The 26,489-nt window shown below is 42.7% G+C and overlaps 1 protein-coding gene across 2 annotated transcripts in view; it reads right to left on the bottom strand.

Annotated features, from left to right (window-relative positions):
* Positions 1-9,198, bottom strand: part of CTTNBP2 (cortactin binding protein 2) — a 114,385-nt gene extending 105,187 nt beyond the window's left edge. The window contains exon 1 of one of the 2 annotated variants that reach the window (XM_083574310.1): positions 8,842-9,198. In XM_083574310.1, the coding sequence (XP_083430436.1) occupies positions 8,842-8,904 (63 nt within the window). In that variant the 5' untranslated portion in view covers positions 8,905-9,198. The remainder of the gene's footprint in view (positions 1-8,841) is intronic. The other variant, XM_083574309.1, reaches the window with a different exon arrangement.
* Positions 9,199-26,489: the final 17,291 nt, after the last annotated feature.

Here is a 26,489-nt window from a genome sequence, read left to right as displayed (position 1 = left end):
GGAAAGTAGACACATTTATAACAGCTCTTAATTCCTATGGGAGTGTCTGTGCTCTGCTCTTGAATTGGCCCATTAAAAAGCTTGCTCTCTGATATTTCTTTTTTACAAAAATATGCTTGCAGCAAGTACTGGGAAGATATAACATAAGGACCACATCTGAGCCAGTAAGTAAGGCTGCCTAGAGAGTCCCAGACCTGTTAAAATTCCATTGGTAGAAGACCTCAGGAAGAAATCTGAGAACCATATATTCAGAACAGGTAAACTTCAGACAAAAAAAAGAAAACCAGGTTGAAAGGTCCATTAAGAAAGCTTTGTTCTCCAGCTAGTTCTACTTAACGCCATAAAAACGAAAGTCCTATCAGTAAGAATGCTGTTGAGATGCACACACAAGATCACTTAACACTAAGGTTTGGCCATTAACAAATCATTGCTACCCTGCTGTATTCACAATGAAGTGAGAAAAGAGGGCTTTCCCCACCATTTAGGTATCTAGGAAGCAGCATACTGAGTCAACCAACAGATTGGTAGCACTTTCCTAGGACTTCAGATATGGGCCATTTCCATCCCTACTGGAAGATGCTGTGGATTGAATCTGGAATCTTTTTAATGCAATTCCATTGCTCTCTACAACTGAGCAACAACAGTTCCCAAATGAATTTCAAGGCATGCTTACTGTACATGGTGGATTCTAATCTGCTCTAATTATGACCAATTAATTAGGAAACAAGTTTCCACTGGTTTGATGTGGCATGTACGGATACAGTATGAGGATAAATATTGAATATGTTTTATAAGAACACATTTGTGCAATGGTAATAGCACAAATGCCTGTTGCTTTGGCCACCTCATGAGAAGAGAAGACTCCCTGGAAAAGACCCTGATGTTGGGAAAGATGGAGGGCACAAGGAGAAGGGGACGACGGAGGACGAGATGGTTGGACAGTGTTCTCGAAGCTACCAGCATGAGTTTGACCAAACTGCGGGAGGCAGTGGAAGACAGGAGTGCCTGGCGTGCTCTGGTCCATGGGGTCACGAAGAGTCAGACTCGACTAAACGACTGAACAACAACAACAGCACAAATGTCTTTCAACGAGCAACAAGCAACAACAAATCAAATCACAGCACAACGTTATGTGTGCCTACTCAAATTAAATCAGGATGAGTTCAGTGAGACTTAATCCCAGATAAATTGTGTATAGATTAGTAGCCTGAACCTAGGATTTCAGGTACAGAATACATAGTTTAAGATGTTGTTAATTACTTGTACCCTGCCCATCTGACAGGGTTGCCTCAGCCACTCTAGGATTCCACAGACGCTGTTTCTTTGCAAGTTTAGAAACCTCTCCCTTAGTTGGTTAAAGGAGATACCAGAATCTACCTTCCGTGATGCAAAATGTTAACAGATACCGTCTGCTTCAGGCAGCTTTTGCATGAAATGTCTTTAAATAATTATTTTGTGTTATGCTACCCATCTGTCAAGTCCACCTTTTGCAAAACGAAGACATGCGTCTTCAGTATATATCGTGTAAAAATCCTAGTACATTTTGTCATTCAACACCATTCCATAACCAGTCCATTGGCACTGATACAGACCTCAATCACAAGATCACCACCCATTTCTTAATTTTGTTTTTTAAAAACTCAACAAGACAGAATCAAAGCCTGTCCTTTCTACTAAATTAGGTTGACTGCTATACTGTTGCTTTCCCTGTGGCCCATGACTATGGGCCAGCACACTAATTGCCAAGGCTTTCTTTGCACAAGGAATTGGGTTTTACTTGGGTGGGTAGTGCATTGTGGAAGTTTTCAAATGGTGTGTACAAATGAATCTTGGAAGCTTATCAGGAGTTCCTCAGCAGAACAGGGTGCTTCGTGAAAAGAAGCTTGCTCACCACTTATCATTTTCTCCTGTGCGGCTGTAGGAGAACACTTAATGTGTTGCAGGTTACACTCCCAGTTTAACCTATATGGCAACAGTGTGGTTCAAAAGCCCTTAGCCCCCTGCTCCAGATGAAGTATGGGTGCACTCTAGAATATATACAGAATTCCTTGCAATGCCCTGGGGCTTCATGGCAATTGTGATCAGGTTCCTCAACAGATGAGCTGGTATAGATAGAGGTTTGTGAAATGCAAAAAGTCTGAATGGATCTCAGCTGCTACTTCCTTCACAGCCTGTGATGTCTGTAATGCTCCTAATACACTGGTACCTCGGGTTAAGAACTTAATTCGTTCTGGAGGTCCGTTCTTAACCTGAAACTGTTCTTAACCTGAGGTACCACTTTAGCTAATGGGGCTTCCTGCTGCCACTGGCGTGCGATTTCTGCTCTCATCCTGAAGCAAAGTTCTTAACCTGAGGTACTATTTCTGGATTAGGGGAGTCTGTAACCTGAAGCGTCTGTAACCCGAGGTACCACTGTAAATGTACTTTATATATCAGGAGTTTCTGTCAAATGGTACTGTTCCCTCAGGGGAAATATGTCAGAGGCCGAACACCTGCAGCGGGCAGGACTCAAATCCAAAACTGGCTGATGCATCCCTTTCTCTCTCTCTCTCTCTCTCTCTCTCTCTCTCTCTCTCTCTCTCTCTCCCCTCCCTCTCTTTTTCTTTCCCACACTCTTTCCCCATCCTTCACCCCTGCTCACATGAAATGAGGCCAGAATTGTCCCCCCACTATTGTAAACAATGGGTGTTAGCACACTTGGAACCCATAAGCAATTTACATCAGACAGATCACATGAACAGACCACACCTGTGAGCCCAGAAATCAGCCACCACAAATAAGGATTGAAACAGCCTTTAGGACCATGAGGTCCTTAAGGCCAGTCTTATTAAGGTACAACACAAGCCACAGGAAAGCCCTTCTGTGCTATGAGCATCATGTTGAAAGGCTTGGTACCATGTACAGCACACCGTCTTTAGCATTTGCATGCCAACATTGCTGGCACCAATAAAGAGCATGAAATACTGGTGCACAAATGCTATGCATTCTGGGAGCCACTGACCACTGGCAATATGGGCTGGTGCTGATGGGAGCTGGAGTTTAGCCATATCTGGAGAGTGCAAGGTTGGGAACAGCTGGTCTGATTCAGTAGAAAGTCTCATGGAAACAGTAAATTGGCAAAAATGTATAAATCTAAATCAAATAAGTGTTGGAAATGTGAAGAGAAAGAAGGTTATCTTTATTATATGTGGTGGTATTGTAGTAAGGTTAAAGTTTACTGGGCAATGATATACAGTGGTACCTCGGGTTACATACGCTTCAGGTTACATACGCTTCAGGTTACAGACTCCGCTAACCCAGAAATAGTGCTTCAGGTTAAGAACTTTGCTTCAGAATGAGAACAGAAATCGGGCTCCAGCAGCGTGGCAGCAGCAGGAGGCCCCATTAGCTAAAGTGATGCTTCAGGTTAAGACTAGTTTCAGGTTAAGTACGGACCTCTGGAAAGAATTAAGTACTTAACCCGAAGTACCACTGTATAATGAATTGAAAAAGATTTTTAAAATAACGCTTGTAAACAAAAAACAAAAAAAACCCAGAAGCTTTCCTTTTGGGAATTATAGGAACAGAACTACCCAAATTGTACAGAAACTGATTCATGTGTGCTACTACAGTGGTAAGAATGTTACTTGCCCCCAAATGGAAAGAAGTAGAAGTCCCAGCAAAGGAAGAATGGATACAAAAACTGATGGAATATGCAGAAATGGCAAAATTTACCGGAAAAAAAAAGGAAATCAAGATAACAAACTTTTTATAAAAGAATGGAAATGGTTTATTGAATATTTACAGACAAATTGTAAACAGATAAGAACACTGACAGGATTATTGTAACAACCTGCCATTTCATAAGGGTGTATATTTAAAGTAGATGAATAAATGAACAAATTAAGTTAATTGGAATATGCAGAAGATATTAAAAATAAACTTGAGGAACTGCAGAAAGAGAGGGAAGGAAGTCAAGTTTTGAAATGTTAATATGACTGTAAAATTATTAAAATGTATAAACCTGAAAATCATGTGTATATATATATATATATATATATATATATATATATATATATTGAAAGAAAGTCTCATGGAAAAGTCTTTCCAAGCATAGCTACCTGAGTTCGTTCTGAGATGTCAGTAAATGAATGTGTGGCCTTCTTTATGTAAAACACAAGAAGATAGAAAGCTGACTTATATTGAGTCAGACACTCTGGACCATCTACCTCAGTACCGTCTACACCAGGGTAGCCCAACCTTTCATATTCAAGTGGGCTGCAAGAGTACTGTGACACAGAACCCATGGGCCACACACTGCCTTGTGGTGTGGGGGTAGAGAGCGGTGTTCAAAATTAGCCAGGCAGCTAATTTTGCACCTGACTATTGACCACTTGTGATCACGTGAGGATGTCTGGGTTGCCAAGATGGCGCCTGACATATCCACCATCTGGAGGTGCATGCCTGGGGAATTATTGGAACTTGACTATTTTCACACACTAAAACCACATCTTGTAGAATTCTGCCAGTTATATTTATCTGCACAATCAGGATGAATTTCAGAAACCAAAAAGGTTTTTCTGTGCAGCAGGAGCAGGAGCTGTGAACAATGTTATAGTAGTTAATTGTTGTAGCTTGTCTTCACTTATCCCACCCCACTGTCCCACTCACAGTTGTGAAGAATATTCTGATGTTAGGAATCGTCCGTGACACCATTAAGAAAAAGAGGTTGGAATAGGCCAATATATAAGTGGACTGTCCCTGGATCAAGTGACTTTTCTTCTAAGTTCTTGATGCTCTTAACCCAGCTCAAGGTTGTCATCTGAACTAGGTATTATAATAATAATATAATAATAATTTATTATTTATACCCTGCCCATCTGGCTGAATTTCCCCAGCCACTCTGGACGGCTCCCAATCGAGTGTTAAAAACAATACAGCATTAAATATTTAAAACTTCCCTAAACAGGGCTGCCTTCAGATGTCTTTTAAAAATAAGATAGCTGCTTATTTCCTTGACATCTGATGGGAAGGCGTTCCACAGGGCAGGCGCCACTACCAAAAAGGCCCTCTTCCTGGTTCCCTGTAACCTCACTTCTCGCAATGAGGGAACCGCCAAAAGGCCCTCGGCGCTGGATCTCAGTGTCCGGGCTGGACGATGGGGGTGGAGACACTCCTTCAGGTATACAGGACCGAGGCTGTTTAGGGCTTTAAAGGTCAGACCATTGTTTGAAAAATAAGACTTTGGAGCCGTCTTGTCCCAAAATGGCAGCTAGACATTCTGTTATGGCAACTGTAACCTTGGTTTAAGGAGCTATTTGGTGCCCAACTGATATATCTGAGTTTCTAACACTGATGGGGAGGGAGCCCAAAATGTGATGCAGTCGCTTTCCAGAGTTTCAGACAGACATTCTCTCCCAGCCCTGTCTGGAGATGTCAGACATGGAACCTGTGACTTTCTGCACACTTGGCAGCTGCTCTGAGCTAGGCCCTTCTGCACCATGAAGGATGCCTTTCACACAGACTTCACTGGCTATGTGTTCTTCAGCTTCATGTAGGTGTGAGGGGTGAATCACACCAACTGCCTTCAAGTTTCCCCTCATCCCGATTACCATGGCAACAAAGCAGATACTCAGGTTTGCATCCCCCACATACCAACTGCTACGCTTAGTTCAGGAAAGCTGAGAATGGGAAGAATCTTGGCTTCCTTCCCAAATATGGCCATTAAAGAAGTCTCTTCTTTTTTCAGTCATAAATTTCTTGCTGACATTAAAAGGCAGGCTTATTTTTTTCCATAGTATTCTGTGCATTTTTTTCTTCTTCCTGCAGAAGCCTGCCAGTATTACTGCTAAAAGTTACTGGGTCCCCCACTCCCCGCCTCCACTTTCATAAGATGTCCTGGAAACAGCAGCTAGCATAAAATACCTCAAGGCAGTTGTGCTTAAAATGGCAGCCATATGCTGAAAGTTAAATAACATTAGAACTCTGCTCTATAACCATTGTCGTTCCTTTTAAATTGTTTATTGGGCTATCTATACTTTGAGGGCTGGAAAAACTAAGCTGCATGGCTTGCATTCAACTGAAAGCACTCTGCTGGAAATCTTACTGAACTTCCAAGTTACAAATTAATCTGGGCAAAAATCCAAAATCTATCTGTTGGTGAAGATACTAGCTTTTCTTCTTTATACAGAAGAAAAAAAAATAACGTTGTTTTAGTAGCCTAGTTGCTTCAACACCATGTTTTCCTGGCCTCAGTGGAATTTACTCCCTGGTAAGTGTACCCCACACTGCAATTCTAATGTAGCCTTTTCTAAAATGTCCTAACTGTTCGGGAAAAATAAGCCCATCTCATTCCCTCTTTTAAGTTAAGTTAGGGAATAAATTCAGTATTTATGGGGGGGGGGGGAAACTAGGCAGCTTGAAAAGTCTTTCGTATCAACCTCAAAGTAACAACTTTTTAATAGGGTAGCTGCTTATAAATAGCCTTCTGACTCCCTATATAGAAATAAGTGACCTGATTTTCAAAAATACTAAGCATAAAACCAGTCACATACAGGCTTCCTGCATGTATGACTGACAGGTTCATTTAAAATATCTCTCTGAGTTGTATTACCAATGGCTATAGCTATAAAAAATTTAATTTACTCTTCAATAATTAGCATGTTTACTTTAGGAATCTCTCATACCTAAACAATAAAAACCAACTGATTCAGCTGCTTGCCTTTTCAAGATCTTTAAGCAGATTAGTTCCAACCAGTTTGAATGGGAGTTTAATAAAGTGTTTGTACTATACAACTGAAAAATCCATTAAGTCACATAGAACGCTTAAATTCAGGACTCTAAATTGAGTAGCTCCAGGTATTGTTAAACATCAGAGCCATGCATGCAGATATTTAACAACACGTGTATACATATTTATTACATCCACACATTACGAGTTTGCTATGGGAAACATTGGCATAACAGTCGCAATGTGTGGTGCTGCCTTAAGTGCCAGTTTGGACCCATTTCACAGAATTTCCTCTAGAATAGATTTCCTTCTGATAGGCTAGGTTGTTGCCAGAAAGTCCTCTCCGCCCCCCCCCAAAGATCCAATTTTATGGCAGTTTCCTAAAATTTTGTTGTTGTTGTTGTTCCTGAAAAAAGAAGTGTTTCGAGCATATAAAAAAAATGATGACACCACAGATCAGTCTGCATGGACTACAGCAGAGAGACAGGAAAATGTCTTATAGAGTCAGACCATTGGTCAATCTAGTTTAGTATTGGCAGTAGCTCTCCAGGGTTCCAGACAAGAGTCTTTCAGCTGAAAGTAGGACTTTCTGCATGTGCTCTGCTACTTAGGTTAGGGTCCTTTGCCTGGCCTCATTTTGGGCCAGCCCCCTCCCCAAAATGCTGAGCAGGCAAAGCAGAGGAGGGGTGACATCTTGATCTTATGTGCAAACAACTGCATGCTGCTTCAAGTGACAAGAGAATTTTGATTGGCAACTTTCCGGGCGGAGGGAATAATCAAAGCATGGATTTTTCCATGCCTTTCCACTTGCCACCCAATTAAATCAGAAAAGCGAGTGGCCTAGAAATTGACCTATGAATCAGAAAACAAAAGGGCACATCCGTGACAACTGTGGTTGGGCGGTAGGGGAGTCTAGCTAGGAAAGGCTGTCAAACAGCCTGTCAGGAGAAGTGGCAAACCCTAAAATCGGTCTGTACTTGGGGGAAATTTAAACAGCTCTTGTACTCGCGTGAGAGAGCGCCTCCAGCAACGATAGCAAAAAAAGAGAACGAGATAGATCTTTCCTGTTCCACCACTTGGATGCAGAAGAGGGGGAAAGAACAACAGAGGATTAAAATAGGCTTATTGTTCTCGGGGGGGGGGGGAACCACCTGATCTTCAACGCCCACCCGCATCCCAAACATTTCCCAGTTTAAGTGACCCAGCTATGTTTCTAATATAAAGTCTTCAACAGAGGTAGGAATCCAAACGAGACCATCAGCACCCTTCCCAACCCCACGATAATGCTTCTGGCAATATCCCACGCTTGTTATTTGGGGGCTTGGCGGGGCGGGGGAGGGAGCGCATATGGAAGGGGAGGGAAGGGAATTAATTCCAGGGCGATGAGCCCCCCCAGCCTCCGCCTTGGAAATGGTTGCGGGCGATCTGGGGCTGTCAATGCTCTGTGACGCGCCGCCAGCCCACCAGGGCTGTTGGGGGGGACCCTTGTGTTTCACCCGTCCCGCAAGCGAGGAGAAAAGCCCGCGTTCCTACAGCCTAATACATATTCACACACACACGAAAACAAAAGGGAGCCGCCTCCTGGAAAAAGAAGGGGATCTTCTCCCTCTACAAAGACCTCCTCGAAAGATCCCCAGATCGAGGGGAGGGGCGTCGGAGGGGCGGCAAATGTCCACCCATCCCCGCCAAGGGCGCACGATCAGAGCGGCGGGGCCTCCCATGGTCGCCTCTCCAGTCGTCTCCAGGGTCCCTCCGGCTTCCCCTCCCCGATCTCTCTCTCCGTCAGGCTGCGATCGAGGCAGGAGAGATCCCTGGGGACTGCAGGTCTGCCTGCGCCCGAGCTCCGAGCCCTCCAGCTCCCATTTCTCCGGGGGCGCAGACGGCAAGACACCCTCCTTTTCTCTGCGTAAAGACCCATACCCAATGCGCGCTTTCCCCCCATAACGCACGCCGGGCCCGCGCTCGCTCGGCGCGCTCCGCTCTCCAGCCTCGAGAGGTGCGCCTTCTCCCGCTTGGGCGCAAAGCACCAGCCCGAGGGCGAGCGAGCGCGGAGCTCAGCCCGGCGGCGGCGGATAAGGGAGCCGCCTCCTCCAGCCCCGCGCCGCGCGCCGCAAGCCCCGCGCTTCGCCTACCGCTGCCTCCGGATCGCCCCGGTTGCCAGAGCCGGGCTCCCCGCTCGCTCCTTCCGTCGCCATCTTCCCACTGGCAGAGCGATCCCCGACTCTCAGCAGAACAGAGCCGAGCCGAGCCGAGCGGCGGCCTCCGCACAACCCAGCTGCTTAACCCCCTCGGCGCCGGCAAGGATGGCCCTCCGAGCGGCAGCTTCGCCCCTCCGCCTGCCCGCCTCCCTCCTTCCCAGAGCGGGGCGGGCGCGGTAACGCAGGCGGGGAGGTGGAGCCAGGGAACCTCAAGAGCCGCGCGCCTGCCATTCCGTTTGCCTGCAGTCGGCGCTTCCACGGGGAAGGCGATCTGGCCAGGGCTCCAAGAGCGAGGGATGCTCTGGTCTCGGCCCATGCGACCATATGTGTGTTTTTTTATCTTCTTCTCCTCGGACAAGGGACTCTAGTTGCGCTCCCCAGATTTTTCTGGACCAAGTCTTCTCTGAAGCATCCTAGGATTCTTCTTTTACGCATCATGTGCGCGCCCGCCAGAAGGGCCCAGAACAGAGCAGCTGGCATTCAACAATAATATTCCCCTTCCCCTTCATTCATAGAATTGTAGAGTTGGAAGGGACACTGAGGATCATCCAGTCTACCTGTAATGCAGGAATTTTCAGCTGTCCCATACGGGGATCGAACCTGCAACCTTGGCATTATCAGCAACATGCTTCTTAGGTTTAAGCTCTACAACCATAGTTTGACAGAGCACAAAACCGCACTTTCCCACCTCAGAGCCACCATGACCTCAGCAGAAAATACAGCAACTTATCCATGTTGCTCCTCTATGAACAGGAAAATCCGTATTTTAGGTGCCGACAATATCACCAATCCTTCCATTTGGATATCTGACCTTATACAGTGGTACCTTGGGTTAAGAACTTAATTCGTTCTGGAGGTCCGTTCCTAACCTGAAACTGTTCTTAACCTGAGGTACCACTTTAGCTAATGGGACCTCCCGCTGCCGCCGCACCACCACTGCGCAATTTCTGTTCTCATCCTGAAGCAAAGTTCTTAACCCGAGGTACTAGTTCTGGGTTAGTAGAGTCTGTAACCTGAAGCGTCTGTAACCCGAGGTACCACTGTACTTTGTCCAGTCAGTTTCAGTTTCACTTAACATGAAACAAAACCACGGTCACTTTATTGAAGAGCTGAGCTTTCCAAGCAAAACACTCTGCTACCACTCAGGCCTTTTACTAAGGGACAAGCTAGACATGGAGTTGAAGATACCTTGCATTTAAACATGCACACTTTTTGAAAAAGGAAATAGCATTTATGGTAGGTGATTGTTATAAGGCTTGCAGCAGATGGAGATGAGGAAATTAACTCTCTTTCTGCTGTGGACCTGAGAAAAATATCCCCTCTGATGCTTTGTCTGAAATCACCTATTAGCACAATGAAGATAGAACTCGCAGCAAATTCCCAAGCAGAGCACAACCATGCTTCTCTCTCAGCTGATATGACAGGTGTCATTACTGGCAAAATGAATGATGACTCATGCAGTCACAATCTTGCCCATATCCCCAGGCTTTAAGTGTGCTGTCCACTCTTAATACTTTAAAAGTGCCACATGAACATTCCTTTTTCATTCATTCATTCATTCATTTGCCACTTGATTGCTATTATTTTAGCTGGATCTTTCATATTTTAAAGAACATTGCTATTGTCACTGTAATCTGGTTATATGTGTATTAATTGCTCAGTTACCTGCATAATCCCTGTTGTGCCTCTCTTACAGTATTATAGTTACTGCTCACCAAATACATTGTAGTTCAGAGAATGATATGACAAGTCTTACTATGGCACCATCCTATGTATATACGGTAACTACTTAGAAAGTCCCGTTGAATCCAATGGGGCTTACTTCCCAGGTATGTGGGTATAGGATTGCACTCACAATTATGATTTGTTGTTGTTGTTTAGTCGTTTAGTTGTGTCCGACTCTTCGTGACCCCATGGACCAGAGCACGCCAGGCACTCCTGCCTTCCACTGCCTCCCGCAGTTTGGTCAGACTCATGTTTGTAGCTTCGAGAACACTGTCCAACCATCTCGTCCTCTGTCGTCCCCCTCTCCTTGTGCCCTCCATCTTTCCCAACATCAGGGTCTTTTCCAGGGAGTCTTCTCTTCTCATGAGGTGGCCAAAGTATTGGAGCCTCAGCTTCAGGATCTGTCCTTCCAGTGAGCACTCAGGGCTGATTTCCTTCAGAATGGATAGGTTTGATCTTCTTGCAGTCCGTGGGACTCTCAACAGTAAATTATGATTTACTGCATGACAATATTATAATCCAGAATGAATGCTGGATTAGCCTCCCTGCTCACCAGTCAGCTTCTAAATATTCATTCCCTCTTCCAACCAAAAGACAGATTTAGAAATAATTTCTGTTAGGGTAGGAGGCACTTTTTTCAAATCTCCGCTAAAGTAGCATTAAAGGACTAGGCAAACCAGCAGGACTTCAGCTAAAATCCACTCCCAGGGAACTTGCTTCAAATGCATCATTGAAATGCTGGAAGTAGTTTATTATGTTGTTGTGACAGATATAATCAAAGGCGCTCTCATTCAGAAGTGGAGAAGATAAGCATTCTCATGCCAATACATTCGCTAGTATAGCTTTTCCTACTTTTTAATGGCGATCCTTCCTTAAACCCTCTCCTCTGCAAGTTCACTTAGAAACAAGCCCCAAGAAGTTCAGTTAGCCATTCATCAGACTGTGGCTCCATCTACGAAACAGGTCCAGGGAGGAAGCTGAGGCAGTGATACAGTTTGCAAATTTTAGGCTCTGAAATTAATGGTCATATGAGCAGGACCCCTCTCTTTATATGGTAATGTGTAGCATTTCACTTACCTTTAGAACAGGATAAGCCAAACCTGCTGCATTTGGGAGCAGGGGTGTCCTCCTGCTCATTGTGTTGAATGGGGTTCTGGTCTTCTGCCCAAAATTCCACTCTTGACAGCACCACTGAGCAGAATAATGGAGCCAGGAAACCCCAAACTACAGATGCTTTAGTTTGATTTCATATTAACTTGGCAAATATATTTATCCATTTCTGATCTTCAGGCCATGAGTGCTACACGATGTTGTCAGAAAGGCACACAAGGTAACAACAAGCTAGAGGAAAACCCAGGGTTTGCTGAAGCACAAATAATAACCATGGAAAAAATCCTTACACCATTCCCCCCCCCAAAGCCTGATAAGCACCGAGCATGTGCTGTACTGGGAGGGTAGGAAACTATTGAGTAGGGGGGATGGAATGTCCTCACAGAATGCTAAACTGGCATGTATGTGCTCAGTTATGGCAGGATACTAGATTAATGTAACATACAGTTTGTGGCATTTAGCTCCATGTTAGAACAGCCAATTTCAGGGTATGGGGAGGCAGGGAGGAGGAAAACTCCATTGTACAAGCAATGCTTGTTCAGTGCACCCCACTCCTAGAACTGCCCATGTGTCCGACTTCACAGGGAACAGCCTGCTGCGTGATGGTCTGTCCAGTCCATGTCTGCTTTAAAGATTTTTTAAAAATGCAAACGAGAACAAGTTGCTCATCAACAGCATCTTGACATGATGAGATATGTTGTATTTCAATTTAAATTAAAGTAACTATTTCTAAATTTACATCTATACATATAAATCCGCATACACAGATTTTATGCAGATCTGTGCCCTCTTTCGTCATCTCTCTTTTGGCGATGTGTAAGTGGGTGGCGCTGTGGGTTAAACCACAGAGCCTAGGGCTTGCCGATCAGAAGGTCGGCAGTTCGAATCCCTGCGACGGGGTGAGTTCCCATTGCTCAGTCCCTGCTCCTGCCAACCTAGCAGTTCGAAAGCACGAAGTGCAAGTAGATACATAGGTACCGCTCTGGCAGGAAGGTAAACGGCATTTCTGTGTGCTGCTCTGGTTCGCCAGAAGTGGCTTAGTCATGCTGGCCACATGACCCGGAAGCTGTATGTCGGTTCCCTCAGCCAGTAAAGCGAGATGAGCGCTGCAACCCCAGAGCCATCCGCTACTGGACCTAATGGTCAGGGGTCCCTTTACCTTTACCTAAGTGGCCACCCTCTGCCCGCCTACTAGCTTGAAACCATGGCATTAGCAAGTCAATATCCTTGCTGCCAAAGACAGAAAAAAACTGCCATCCTTTTTTCCTCAAGGCCCATTTTTAAAAAAAACGATACTTAAGGCAGGAAGTGAACCAATCACTGAAGTATTCAGAGAACTATTTTGTCATGCAAAGGAGATGCATCTTTCTTATACAAAACTGTATTGTGGGGAAGTTAATTCCATTACCAAGAAAAATAATACATCCAGGGGAGTTAATCTATTTAACTGTCAAGAGAGCTCTTTAACAGTGAAGAGTTAACTCCCTCAGGTCCAGGTTTAAACCTCCCTGCTAGGGAGCTGGTAATGAAACACTATATAGAAATGCTTCACCAGGGAGAGGTTTACTTCCTAATGAAACTATTTTGCTAGGTTGTTAACTCCATCACAGAACCATGAGACAAGGGAATGGTCCTTTTTTCCAGCACAGCATAGACTGGAAAGCAAAAGCCATCATGGATCAATTCAATTTTTGACATGAAGCACTGTACTGAATCTCTGAAAGCTATGACCAGGTCCCCGCAGACATGAAACACAATCGCTTCTCTGTTGATGACAATATGCAACATATTTCCCTGCCTAGAGGGATGCGTTTGTTTGTTTGTTTTGTTATATTAATATCATGGCTTTGTTTCTCTATTCCCCCCCCATTTTTTTATTAATTTTCACAAAATTATAAACAAACAAGACAAACAAACAAACAAACACAAATCATAATCTTATTAGAAATTATACTCATTAACATTGTTAAGTGACTTCCTCGCTTCCCCTTGGTTGAATTTCCATGCATATCCATTTAACGGTTTTCCAAATCACACTTCTTATAAAATTTACCTTTAGCTTTAACATCTTTCAGTCATTACCTTTTGAAATTATACAAATTGATTCATCACTTAACTTATATAAAATCCCAAGCCTATTAGTTATCTGCAAGTTATTTCCAACTAATTTAACTTAACTTATTTAATTAAATAATCATTAATTTTTTTCCATTCTTCCTGGTACTCCTCCTTCTTCTGGTCGCAGACTCTTCCAGTTAGGTCGGCTAGCTCCGAAAAATCCATCATTTTCATCTGCCATTCTTCTATCATTGGTAATTCTTGGGTTTTCCACTTTTTAGCTAATAAAATACGAGCAGCAGTTGTAGCATACAAAAATAATTTAACATCTTTCTTGGGCACTTCCATGGCTTTGTTTCTCTAAATGAACATTTAAAATTTGTTTTATTTATTGCTTATATTCCAGTTTTCCTAACCAAAGGAAGCCCAATGTGGCTAACAGTAAAACAGAACAGATAGGTAGCCGTGTTGGTCTGCCATAGTCAAAACAAAAAATTTTTTTTCCTGCCAGTAGCACCTTAAAGACCAACTAAGTTAGTTCTTGGTATGAGCTTTCGTGTGCATGCACACTTCTTCAGATACACGTATCTGACGAAGTGTGCATGCACACGAAAGCTCATACCAAGAACTAACTTAGTTGGTCTTTAAGGTGCTACTGGCAGGAAAAAAATTTTTTTGTTTTGAGTAAAACAGAAAACATTGACTCAATTAACACAAAGTAACAGAATGAAAGTCAATGTAACACAACATGGTAACAGATCAAAATATAAAACAAGTGAAAACGAAATGTGTGTGAAAACAGTTTCAGAGGTAGCCCCCTAGGGTTGTGGAATGCTGTCTTCTCCAAGAAGCCCTTTGTGCCAACATTGTACAGCAACCTTTGCCAACCTGGTGCCTCCCAGATGTTTTGAGCTAAATGGGATTATTGGGAGTCATAGTCCAAAGCATCTGGCAGGTACTAGATAGATAAAGGCTGTTGTTTAGCTTTCAACAACAGGTCAAGGTGCATTCTTTGTCCAGGCTTTTGGAGGAGTGGGGTGAGATGGCTTTTTAGTCAGGGCCACCCCTTCTACTCTGCTGGTTTGCATTTTCTTCCGGTGTAATTTGTACTGGGATTTCAACTACTGCATTTTGTAGTTTTATCTTTTGATGTAACCTGCCCTGGAGTCTTTAGGTGAAGGGTTGTTGTTGTTGTTGTTGTTTAGTCGTTTAGTCGTGTCCGACTCTTCGTGACCCCATGGACCAGAGCACGCCAGGCACTCCTGTCTTCCACTGCCTCCCGCAGTTTGGTCAGGCTCATGTTTGTAGCTTCGAGAACACTGTCCGACCATCTCGTCCTCTGTCGTCCCCTTCTCCTTGTGCCCTCCATCTTTCCCAACATCAGGGTCTTTTCCAGGGAGTCTTCTCTTCTCATGAGGTGTATTGGAGCCTCAGCTTGAGGATCTGTCCTTCCAGTGAGCAGTCAGGGCTGATTTCCTTAAGAATGGAGAGGTTTGATCTTCTTGCAGTCCATGGGACTCTCAAGAGTCTCCTCCAGCACCATAATTCAAAAGCATCAATTCTTTGGCGATCAGCCTTCTTGATGGTCCAGCTCTCACTTCCATACATCACTAAGGTGAAGGGTAGGTAATAAATATAATCAATCAATGAACAATGCAATCAATCAATCAATCAATCAATCAATCAATCAATCGGATCTATAACAACAACAACAACAACAAAGGTCCTCCTTCCCATCCCATGAGCTTATACTTGGCCTGTTTTGTACAATGGTGGTGTGATCTTACGAACCAAGAACAGCAAAGCACCAAACACCAAATAAAACACAACCATATAACCATTGCAGCCTTCATACCATGTGGTGTGGTAAAATGAGGCGTGGAGGCCATATTGGACTTCAATAACAAGATAACCTGCCATATTTCATTACCAGATTTCTGAGGCAATGGCACAAATGGATCATCCTTAATGCGTAATTGCTTGTTCTGACCTTCATGGCCTAATCAAATCATGATCAGGGCATGAACAAGGATCTTTTGCACCTAAATATGTTAAAATTGTATCTGAAGAAGAAGAAGAAAAAGAAGAGGAGGAGGAGGAGTTTGGACTTGATACACCTCCTTTCACTCCCCTTAAGGAGTCTCAAAAAGGCTAACCATCTCCTTTCCCTTCCTCCTCCACAACAAACACTCTGTGAGGTGAGTGAGTCCAGCCCAAAGACCAGGTCGGAACAGCTCCGTCTTGCAGGCCCTGTGGAAAGATCTCAAGATGCTGGGGGCTTCTACTAGTGTTCTCTTGAATGAGCACAATTTGGGGCTCTGCTTTATTGGGGTCCCCAGTCAACACAATGATGGTTGGGAACTGAACAGGCAGCGTGGCATTCATGGGGTATTGGAGGCAGAGCTTCATGAGTGCCACTGCTCCCAACTGTGTTGTTCACATGTCCAGATAAGAGCCTGAACACATCTATAGTTGGAGAAAGAAAAAAATAAAGAGTATGAAGAGCTAAATGATTTCATAAGCTTGAAAAGGCCACATTTCGGGAATAATTGGACCCTTTCACACCCTCTGTCTTGCTTAGTGCCATTAAACCACAACAAAAGAAATCAATACACTTTTTATCACTTAAATCCATGATCTTAACTCATGAGTTAAGATCAGTTCCAGCCTTGGGCAGAGAATGTCAATCCTATTTTAAAAAGGAAGGGAGCCTTAAAAAAAGAGAAAGACTGCAATATTACAATAAGATAACTACACTATCACTGGTGGATTTCTGGTCAAAGCTACATTTTGCAGAAGAAGAAAGCCTTTTTGTTTAATTCAGTTATAGGTTTTCAGGTTTCCCCACACCGTTTAATTTTCTTTTTCCATGCCACAAACCAGGGCTAGGGCTCCAGAGGGATCTCATATAGGGAAAAAGTCCAGTTAGAAAACAAAAGGGGGAAGCTAGTTTGAGGGGCAGAGGGGAATAGTGCCTCACTCTTTCCTTTCTTTTATTAGTGCCTCTTTCTTTTATTGCACACTGGCAGGCCTGTGATATGTCAGTTGCTATGCAACGACAGAAGCAGCAGCATTTAAACACCATTAGGTATTAATTATCATCATGGGTCCTTTTTTCTGTTGCAACTTCTGAAAACGCTGCCATTGAAGTCAGGCACCTTCTAAGATACAGCTTTAAGCACTTTGTTGAATCTTAGGAATTGGCGCACATAGCAGCAGGGGTGCTTCTGAATTTGTCTAGCATAATCTTGATATTTTTATTATTTTCATTTGTTCGTTTTTGACAACCGGCTAGGAAAACCATTATGAATATATCAAAGTGTTTACAGAATTCAGGAGTAATGAAACATATTGTGCATATCAGGTATCTGATAAGAAGCTCAATGGACTTTTTAAAGGAGATGTCCTGGTCTCTGCTGATTCAGTGTAGCATATATTCTTACAGATAAAAGCCTATGAGACATGGTTTTACGTTGTCTTCACAAGGGAAGAAACTATTTATCATTACTTGAGGTGAAAGGGCAGGCCATTAGAGTTAGGAATGGATATAATTTTGGTCCTGTGACTAAATACCTCCGTTTCAATGAAACATAAGGTAAAACTATCTGATTAGGACTCAAACCTCTGTGACGGTTACCAAGTGTGCAAGCAAGAATGGTAACAGAAGCCTTGGTTACAGTTGCTAAGGAAGGAAACGCCTTTTGCAGCTCATGGTACTGAAAGTGAATGTCCTGGATATTTATACTCAGTAGGAACATCTAACATACCCTCCAACATTTCTCCGATGAAAATAGGGACATCCTATTCAACAACAACAGCCCTGCCCATCTGACTGGGTTGCCCCAGTCACTCTGGGCAGCTCCAACATATATAAAAAACACCATTAAACATTTAAAAACTTCCCTATACAGGGTTGCCTTCAGATATCTTCTAAAGGTTGTATAGTTACTTATCTCCTTGGTTTGGGGGGGTGGCATAACCCCCTCCAACATTTCTCCAATGAAAATAGGGATGTCCTAAGGAAGAACAGGACCTTCCAGGATCAAATCAGAAACTGGGTTGGCTTCTGTAAATCTGGGACTGTCTCTGGAAAATAGGGACACTTGGAAGGTCTGGTCCAATTGGTATTCCAAGGTTCAGTACAAAATGACTGGCAGGGACGCGGGTGGCACTGTGGTCTAAACTACTGAGCCTCTTGGGCTTGCTGATTGGAAGGTCAGCGGTTCAAATCCCCACAACAGAGTGAGCTCCCGTTGCTCTGTCTCAGCTCCTGCCAACCTAGCAGTTCAAAAGCATGCCAGTGCAAGTAGATAAATAGGTACCACTGCGGTTGGAAGGTAAACGGCATTTCCGTGCGCTCTGGTTTCAGTCACAGTTGTGCCAGAAGCAGTTTAGTCATGCTGGCCACATGACCCGGAAAGCTGTCTGTGGACAAATGGCGGCTCCCTTGGCCTGAAAGCAAGATGAGCGTTACAACCCCATAGTTGCCTTTGACTGGACTTAACCATCCAGAGGTCCTTTGCCTTTACCCATAAAATAACTCCAATGGGCCGTTAGATAAGGACCAATAAAAGGACATCCTGGGAAGTGGCCACAAAAAATTAAAGGATAGATCAAACAGTGGAGGGATAGAATTAAGAGCTCAAAGGCATAGAAGTACATGAGAAAGGTAGACAGAAAATTGAAGAAGAGCTAGAGCTAAAAGATAGAGTTGAGGAGGAGTCCAATAGGTGGCTGAGCCTCAGCAGAAGACTTGTGGCCTGAAGAAAGAAGGGATAGGGGTACAAGATAACAGCAAGTGACCAGAGGATACCAGAAGTGTTGTGCTTAGGAAAGCAGAGATGCTCCAGCAAGCAGACAACTGGGAACCTGAAGCATAGTATTCAGGATGGTGGTCCTGACTAAAGCGAAAACTTCTTCAGAAAGACGTTGTGGGGCCAAACATCCAACAGGCCAACGTGAAGCACTAGCGGCTGGGCCAGAGAAAACTTCATTCTAGAAACCATACCTGCTCTAAGGGTGCTGACTGGGGTCAAAGAAGATAGAAGAATTACCTTAGGTCCTACATTTAAACAGAGGGTTAATGAAGCAAATGACTGCCATATTCCTTAACAATACCAAGTTTATATAAGGCATAACATCTAAAGTTGTAGCATTTTATATTATGCCAATATATTATCCTGCAATCTTCCAATTTGTGCATTTATGGATCCCTAAAATAAACATTATTTTTTGTTCCTGTTTAAGTTTTTTCAGTTATGGGTCAAGCTCACAGCTATATGATCTTAACTAGGCAACTATTTAAAAGCATGAATTTAAGAAGGTGTTTATTTAAAATGCTTATTGTGGTAGTGGGGGTTTATTAGCAGGTTTAAGCTACAAGTTAGACTTGAACTTGGAGGTTCAAATACATATGAGGCAGGTGGGGAGGCAGAACAGGGGCTTTTTTTTGTCACTTCATCCCCCTCCCCTGTAAAGTAAGCAAGCTACTGTTCAGCTTTACATCTTGTACTATTTGAAAGATGAGCTCATTAATGCATAGATTCAGAAGCCGACAGAAATATTGAATTCCAGATCAGCTGCAAAGAGAGATATTCATTCTGATGTTACAAAATGTACACTTTTCCAACATGGAAATTGGTCTCCTCATTAGGGAAAGAAATCTATGGCGCTGCCATGATTTGATAGAGCTTGCTCTTATTTTACAAGCTGAAGCACCAGTTAGCCAGTGGAAACAAAAAAAGGACTATTTGATTCTGTAGGAAACAAAAGCCAAACCACTGCAGCAAATTTGCAATGGTAATACTGAATGCTAATAAACATTGAACCCAGAAAATTTGTCTCCTACTGCTTGAATTGAATTACAAGAAAATGATAGACAGCCTGTAGTGCTATGCCGTTGAGAGCTAGCACATATCATAAAAGACCCCACTGATTTCTTGCCAATGCATATGAAATAATAGGAGTAGAAACTAAATGACTAACAGCACAATCCTATACATTCAATTGAATGAAACTTGCACCCAGCTAAGTGAGTTCACACTGAAATTCTAAAGCCTTAGATCTTAGTAGGATATCTGATTAAACACATAGGGTTGCATTACAAGGCATTACTGGGAAAAGACTATTGGGTGATGGCTTTTCTACTTCTTCAGTATGTGTTGCATGGATACAATCAAAGCATGCTTAGCAAGGAGTAAGCCCCACTGAACTCAGTGGGACTTCTCCAGAGTAAACATGCATAAGATTGGCTTTATGATTGCCTTATAGTGCAGTCTTAGTATTTGACTATTGGATGACTGAAGGTAAGAAATGTCTCTTGAGTGCTTGCTTTTGATTACCAATATTGACTTACAAAATCTTTGCACTTATTTAAATCTGCAAAAACTAGCGACTTTAGAGTTACACATTACTAAATCAAAATGAGAGTTATTTCATCCATTTTGCATATACATACACAGAAAAGACATGAGAGGATGCATCAAATGTATTCTCCTCCTCCATACAAACCTTCCCTGTAACCTGTACATGATGAAACCATAGAAGACTTCCACAGACTGGATTAGTTGATGCATTGCAGAAAATGTCTCCCCCTCTCTGTCAACTCTGCAATATCTTTCTGCCTGAGCAGCTTCAATGTTATTTGGCAGTGACAGCTGCTGAAAGTTAAGGGCAGTGAAAGGAACAATTCACACATTTCCTACACCATGAAAGAAGTGGCAGCTCCTCTTGTCCATATACTTACAATCGCACGCAGAAAATGTGAAGCAGGCTGCACGTGACAAGTAATTCCAATTGTTGTGGCAGCTTTGTGCTGCCACAAAAGCAGAAATTATTTCCAGCTGCATCTGTGCCCACACAGATTTACATTACCCATGTGATTACAGCAGCCTTCCCCAGCCTGATGCTCTCTAGATGCTTTGGACTACAACTCCCATCAGTCTCACTCAAATGGCTGTGGTGGCAGGGGCTGATGGGAGTTGTGGTCCAATACAGCAGGCGCACCAGACTTGTGAAGGATGGATTACAGGAATGTGTGGGGCTGATATGATTGCCTGTAGGGGTAGGGGAAAGAAACATGTAGCCCTTCAGAGTCATTGGACTACATCACTACAACTTGCGTTATCCCTGACTACTGACTATGCTGACTGGGACAAGAAAATCTGGAAAGCCACAGTTTCCCTCATTCCTGCTATAGGGGAAACTTAGGGTGTTCTTTTTGCAAATAAAAAACAAAACTTGTTAACCCTAAATCTACTACCTAAACAGGAAATGCTATGAAGCTAGAATCTAGATGTCTATTTCACTGGACTTTCTTGTAGTACAATTGTAGCTTGTTTTCTAATAATTGCACACTTCACACCTTTCTCCCAAAGAAATGTGCATGCTAAAATGTGCCATTTCTACAGCAGATGAGTGAGAATGGAGCTGTTAAGGAGCTATTTGTGTATGTGAGAAAGTGAAGTGAAAAAGATGGCTCCTTTGGCCATTTTTGGCAGTGCAGAATACGATTCCTCAGTTGATAAGATCACCTGGAAATGCTTGACTGTCTTATTAACACTTGAACTTCATAGAGAAGATAGATGGGACAATCCCCTTTGTTATTTGCAGAATCAACACACGAAGGCAGAACAAGCGATACTTCCCATAACAAGTCAATGAAAAATTGAACAATTCTACTTTTACCATAACTCTGCACTGCAACACAAGGTAACAAAAGAACAGTCTGCGAAACATAAAAGCATGTCAAACAACCATATAAAATATGGATGACTGAAAAGAAATATACCAATCTTAACCGTGTCAAAATCCATGCAACTCATTTGTCCAGGATTTTGAAAAGGTATATTGCTTTATGTATACATTTGTGGACCTGTTTAAATATGATGCCACAAAATTCATACATGTTTTCAAGAACTTAATTCTGCGCTTAATGTTTGCACTGAATGGTGCATTCGGTTAAATAATTCTTAGAGGACTCTATTGCTTTGCTTTTATTCTTGAACAAATCGTAGAATTGTAATGAACCACAAGAGTCATCTACTCCAACCTCATGCAATGCAAGACTCTTTTTGCCCAACAAGGGACTCGAACCCCCAACCTTGAGATTAAGAGTCTCATGCTCTACCAACTCTTCACTTACATTAATCCTCAATCAAGATTATAATCATTCTTAGCAGCTCTTAAAAGGTACAAAGCCTTCTGTTTCTAGCAAGTTATTGAACCTATTATAAGCAAGTAATCAAAGTGTTACAAACTTCCATCCTTAAAACAAAAAATTTTTTTTCCTTCCAGTAGCACCTTAAAGACCAACTAAGTTAGTTCTTGGTATGAGCTTTCGTGTGCATGCACACTTCTTCAGATACCGTATCGTATCTGAAGAAGTGTGCATGCACACGAAAGCTCATACCAAGAACTAACTTAGTTGGTCTTTAAGGTGCTACTGGAAGGAAAAATTTTTTTTTGTTTTGACTATGGCAGACCAACACGGCTACCTATCTGTAACTGAAACTTCCATCCTTGTAATTCTGTAATTCATCAAGGAAATATGATTATAATATGTTAGGTAAAGATAAAGGGACCCCTGACTGTTATGTCCAGTCGCGGATGACTCTGGGGTTGTGGCACTCATCTTGCTTTAATGGCCGAGGGAGCCGGTGTTTGTCCGCAGACAGCTTCCGGGTCATGTGGCCAGCATGACCAAGCCACTTCTGGCGAACCAGAGCAGTGCACAGAAACGCCGTTTACCTTCCTGCCAGAGTGGTACCTATTTATCTACTTGCACTTCGACATGCTTTCAAACTGCTAGGTGGGCAGGAGCTGGGACTGAGCAACAGGAGCTCACCCATCACGGGGATTCGAACCACCGACCTTCTGATCGGCAAGCCCTAGGCTCTGTGGTTTAGACCACAGTTCCACCAGCGTCCCTAGAATATGTTAGGAGTTACTTAATTATGTACTTAATTATGTACCTGCATTACTGTCACACTTCTTTGGTGCAGTTAGTTGTTGCAATAGCTCACGTGTGATTTCTTGGACTTCTGTTCACAGATTCATTCCAGATTTGTATTGTCTTTGGTAGCTAGGCAACTTGTACTTTTGGTTTCCTGTTTCACAGAGGTGTTTCTCTAAGCCTGCTTTTTGCACATGTAGCTGAAGAGGCTGTGTATGTAAGTGCGAAATTGCAACATAACACCCAGTGTTCGAGGGGCAGCCATTCACATGTGACACCTGGAAGAATATTGTTCTGCGTCCTTGAAGAACTGTCAGCAAAAAGTGTGTTACACAAATAACCATATAACACTTCATGCTGTACCAGTCTGCCTACAAAGAAATGCTTCTCAATAGACTGAAAGCAGAGTGCTTGTTCACATTTTATGGGACTAGGTGCAATATCACTTTGGAAATAGGTTACAATGTGAATCATTTTCACTTACTTTTGCAGCTGGAAATGTAAAAAATCGCTAGCTTATTTTAGGTGTTGTTTTTCTCATATTAAGCATGTGAGAGTTTATAGCTAATGCATTGTTCTCTGCCTCTTTGCAAAGAGACTAGAGTTAACTCATTACTTACCAACTAAATACATACCAGCCTTCTGCTGAATGTTAATTACAGAAAGCTAAACATGTGTGCTAATCCTCCTTGGGGAGGAAGGGAAGGATATGAATTTAATAAATGAATAACATACTTCAAAATAGCAGTGCTATCATACTTATGTTTACATTGAAGTCCTATTGAGTTTAGCGGTGCTTACTCCCAGGTAAACATGAACAGGATTTCCAGCCTTAATCACTTTTGTTCTGAGATGGCAGATGGCCAATGAGCAAAAATTCACTTGACCAAAGACACCGTCTACGCTGGCAGCACTATTGCAGGACCTAATAATATTATCTACAACATCAAGGGTTCATTTAATTGCTCATCTTCCAAAGAAGATATCTGTCATCATCTGACAGTAATGCAGTTTGCATTCTACCGAGGACAAACAGGTCAATCTCTATGCAGAAAAATAAATCAACACAAATATAAAATCAGAAATGGCAATATGAAATGCAGGGTGAGGTGGGGTGGGGGGAACTGTAGAGAAACATTTCAACCTTCCACTCTTAAAAGTGGCCTTTCTTGAACAAAGAAAGATACTACAATGTGAAACAGTGGAATTACAAATCACCAAGAGGTTCAGCTATACTACCTGAAGCTTGAATTGGGATGAAGGTCCTTTTTGATCCCATTACAGTGGTACCTTAAATTACAAACACCTCAGGTTACAAACACTTTGGGTTACAGACGCCGCTAACCTGGAAGTAGTACCTCGGGTTAAGAACTTTACCTCAGGATGAGAACAGAAATCATGTGCCGGTGGCAGTGGGAGACACCATTAGCGAAAGTGGTACTTCAGGTTAAGAACGGTTTCAGGTTAAGAACGGACCTCCGGAATGAATTAAATTCATAACCAGAGGTACCACTGTACATTTGTTAAGTAGCGTATCAATGCCAGGGTGTCTATGTTATCACTGGCAACCATTTTGTGTCAATGGCAACTGTAAATAACATAATGATCGCTGTTTGTAAGTTTTGAATTTCATTTCCCTCTGGCTTCACCGCTAACAATTCTTCCTGCCCATGTTTACTGTATATAACTGCCACTGAGAATGATACTCCATGCACCTGAATAAGGAATCTGCATACCCTCCAAAGTTCGTCAGATGAAAATAGGGACATTTCTCACTTCCCTTGAACTGATCCTCCTCACCCCCCCCCCATTTTGTCCTCACCACCAAGCATTTCCTATAAAAAAAAGAGCAGGTTGGCACCAGTGCTCCAACAGGACACAGGACCTACACCAGCCACCATCCTAAAAAAACCCCTTAATCCTGATTTTTTTATATGTTATTGTATTCTTTGGTAGATTGCCAAAATGAAAAGCACTGCTGGGGTTGCCATATTTTGGACAGCAAAGAAAGAGGACACATTTGCCAACCCCTATTTTTAACTATGGATCACTATGACGACATGAAAAAGAGGAGGTGTCCTGGAAAAAGAGGACATATGGCAACCCTTTTATAGCAGGTCATATCTAGGTGCTCCAGCACTTAGCTATGATCCTTTTCTGGAACTGATAATGGAATAACATCAGATGTTACATCTGGGCTCTGTGCATGCAGCTCAGCTGAGCCTTTCATAGCACTTTCCATAAAAGTATCAGTCCAAACCACATATATTATTATTATCCAGATTGAACACATGACACCATCCTTTTCTCAGTCCTTAGGGTGTTATTACCTCCATCATTCTGCTGTTTTTGTGAGGTGTTTTCATTGTCTGCATTTAAGAGGCATCCTGATGCTTCTTAAATTCTAGTTCGGCAAATCAGAATGTTCCTGGGTTGGAAATGTATTGCGTTAAGAAAGAAAGCAACTTCATCAAAGCTGCAACAGCAAAGAATATATTTTAGCATCAGTACTGAGAATCTTATAGTCTCTCTTGCTCTGCCATCATCCTTGCCTTGCCCCAAAACTCAGCTGCTTTTCAATTGTTTGTAAAGCAGTGCAGACACCAGTAATCAAAATGACCACAAAACTCCGAAGGTTCAAATATTGCAAAATCTGTGAGGGTGCCTCGCATTTGTGAATAATAGTAATAGCTACAGCTGAGCAAGAATTCTTTTGATCTTTTCAAAAGTATTACTCATTTGCTTGTGGTAGGACTTCACCCAAAGTCTTGCTTCACGTCACATGCCAAACCACACAAGAGATTTTTCACTGTTGTGATGTATAACACAGCTGCAGTGTGTGCATGTGTGTGTGAATACCAAAGCCCCATAAATTATGCCTGTTAGTGCAATACTCTCTCTCCACTCGTGTGATTGGATTTGCAATACTCTCTCTTTCATACATACACAGATGTGTGAGATACCACTACAAAGAATTATCTTATTAAGTGACTCAGTAGAATCTTAGAATTACAGAACTGTAGAGTGGCAAGGGAGCTTGAGGATCATCAAAGTCCAACCCCTGTAATGCAAGAATATGCAGCAGTCTCGTATGGAGATCGAACCTGTAACCTTGGCGTTATCAGCACTACACTCTAACCAACTGAGCTATGTGTATGTTAAGGGCCCCTAAGAGCCAAACTACATGAAAATAAGTGTTTTAAATATCAGTTTAAAACATATCTGCTCCTTCTGGATTTTAGGGACCAGGTGACAAATTCTGCTAAAATCTTTCTGTGCTTAGTAATACAGTGGTACCTCAGGTTAAGTATTTAATTCGTTCCGGAGGTCCGTACTTAACCTGAAACTGTTCTTAACCTGAAGCACCACTTTAGCTAATGGGGCCTCCTGCTGCTGCAGTGCCGCCGGAGCACAATTTCTGTTCTCATCCTGAAGCAAAGTTCTTAACCTGAAGCACTATTTCTGGGTTAGCAGAGTCTGTAACCTGAAGCATATGTAACCTGAAGCGTATGTAACCCGAGGTACCACTGTAGTTTTAATGCCGATGTTTTGCTGTGTTGCATTTTATTGTGACATTTCACTTAGGGAAACTTTTGACTGAAAGGCCGTTTTAAAAATTTGAATAATAATAATACTAATAACGGCTATCATAAACAATGTCAGCAACAATTTATTCATGTTTGTTTTTGTGAAGGATAAGCAGCTTCAGGAAGGTGTGATTTATTTATTTTTAACA

Source organism: Podarcis filfolensis, assembly GCF_964270895.1.
Source record: "Podarcis filfolensis genome assembly, chromosome: 10".
Lineage (NCBI taxonomy): Eukaryota > Metazoa > Chordata > Lepidosauria > Squamata > Lacertidae > Podarcis > Podarcis filfolensis.
This window is presented reverse-complemented; position numbering and strand designations above follow the sequence as displayed.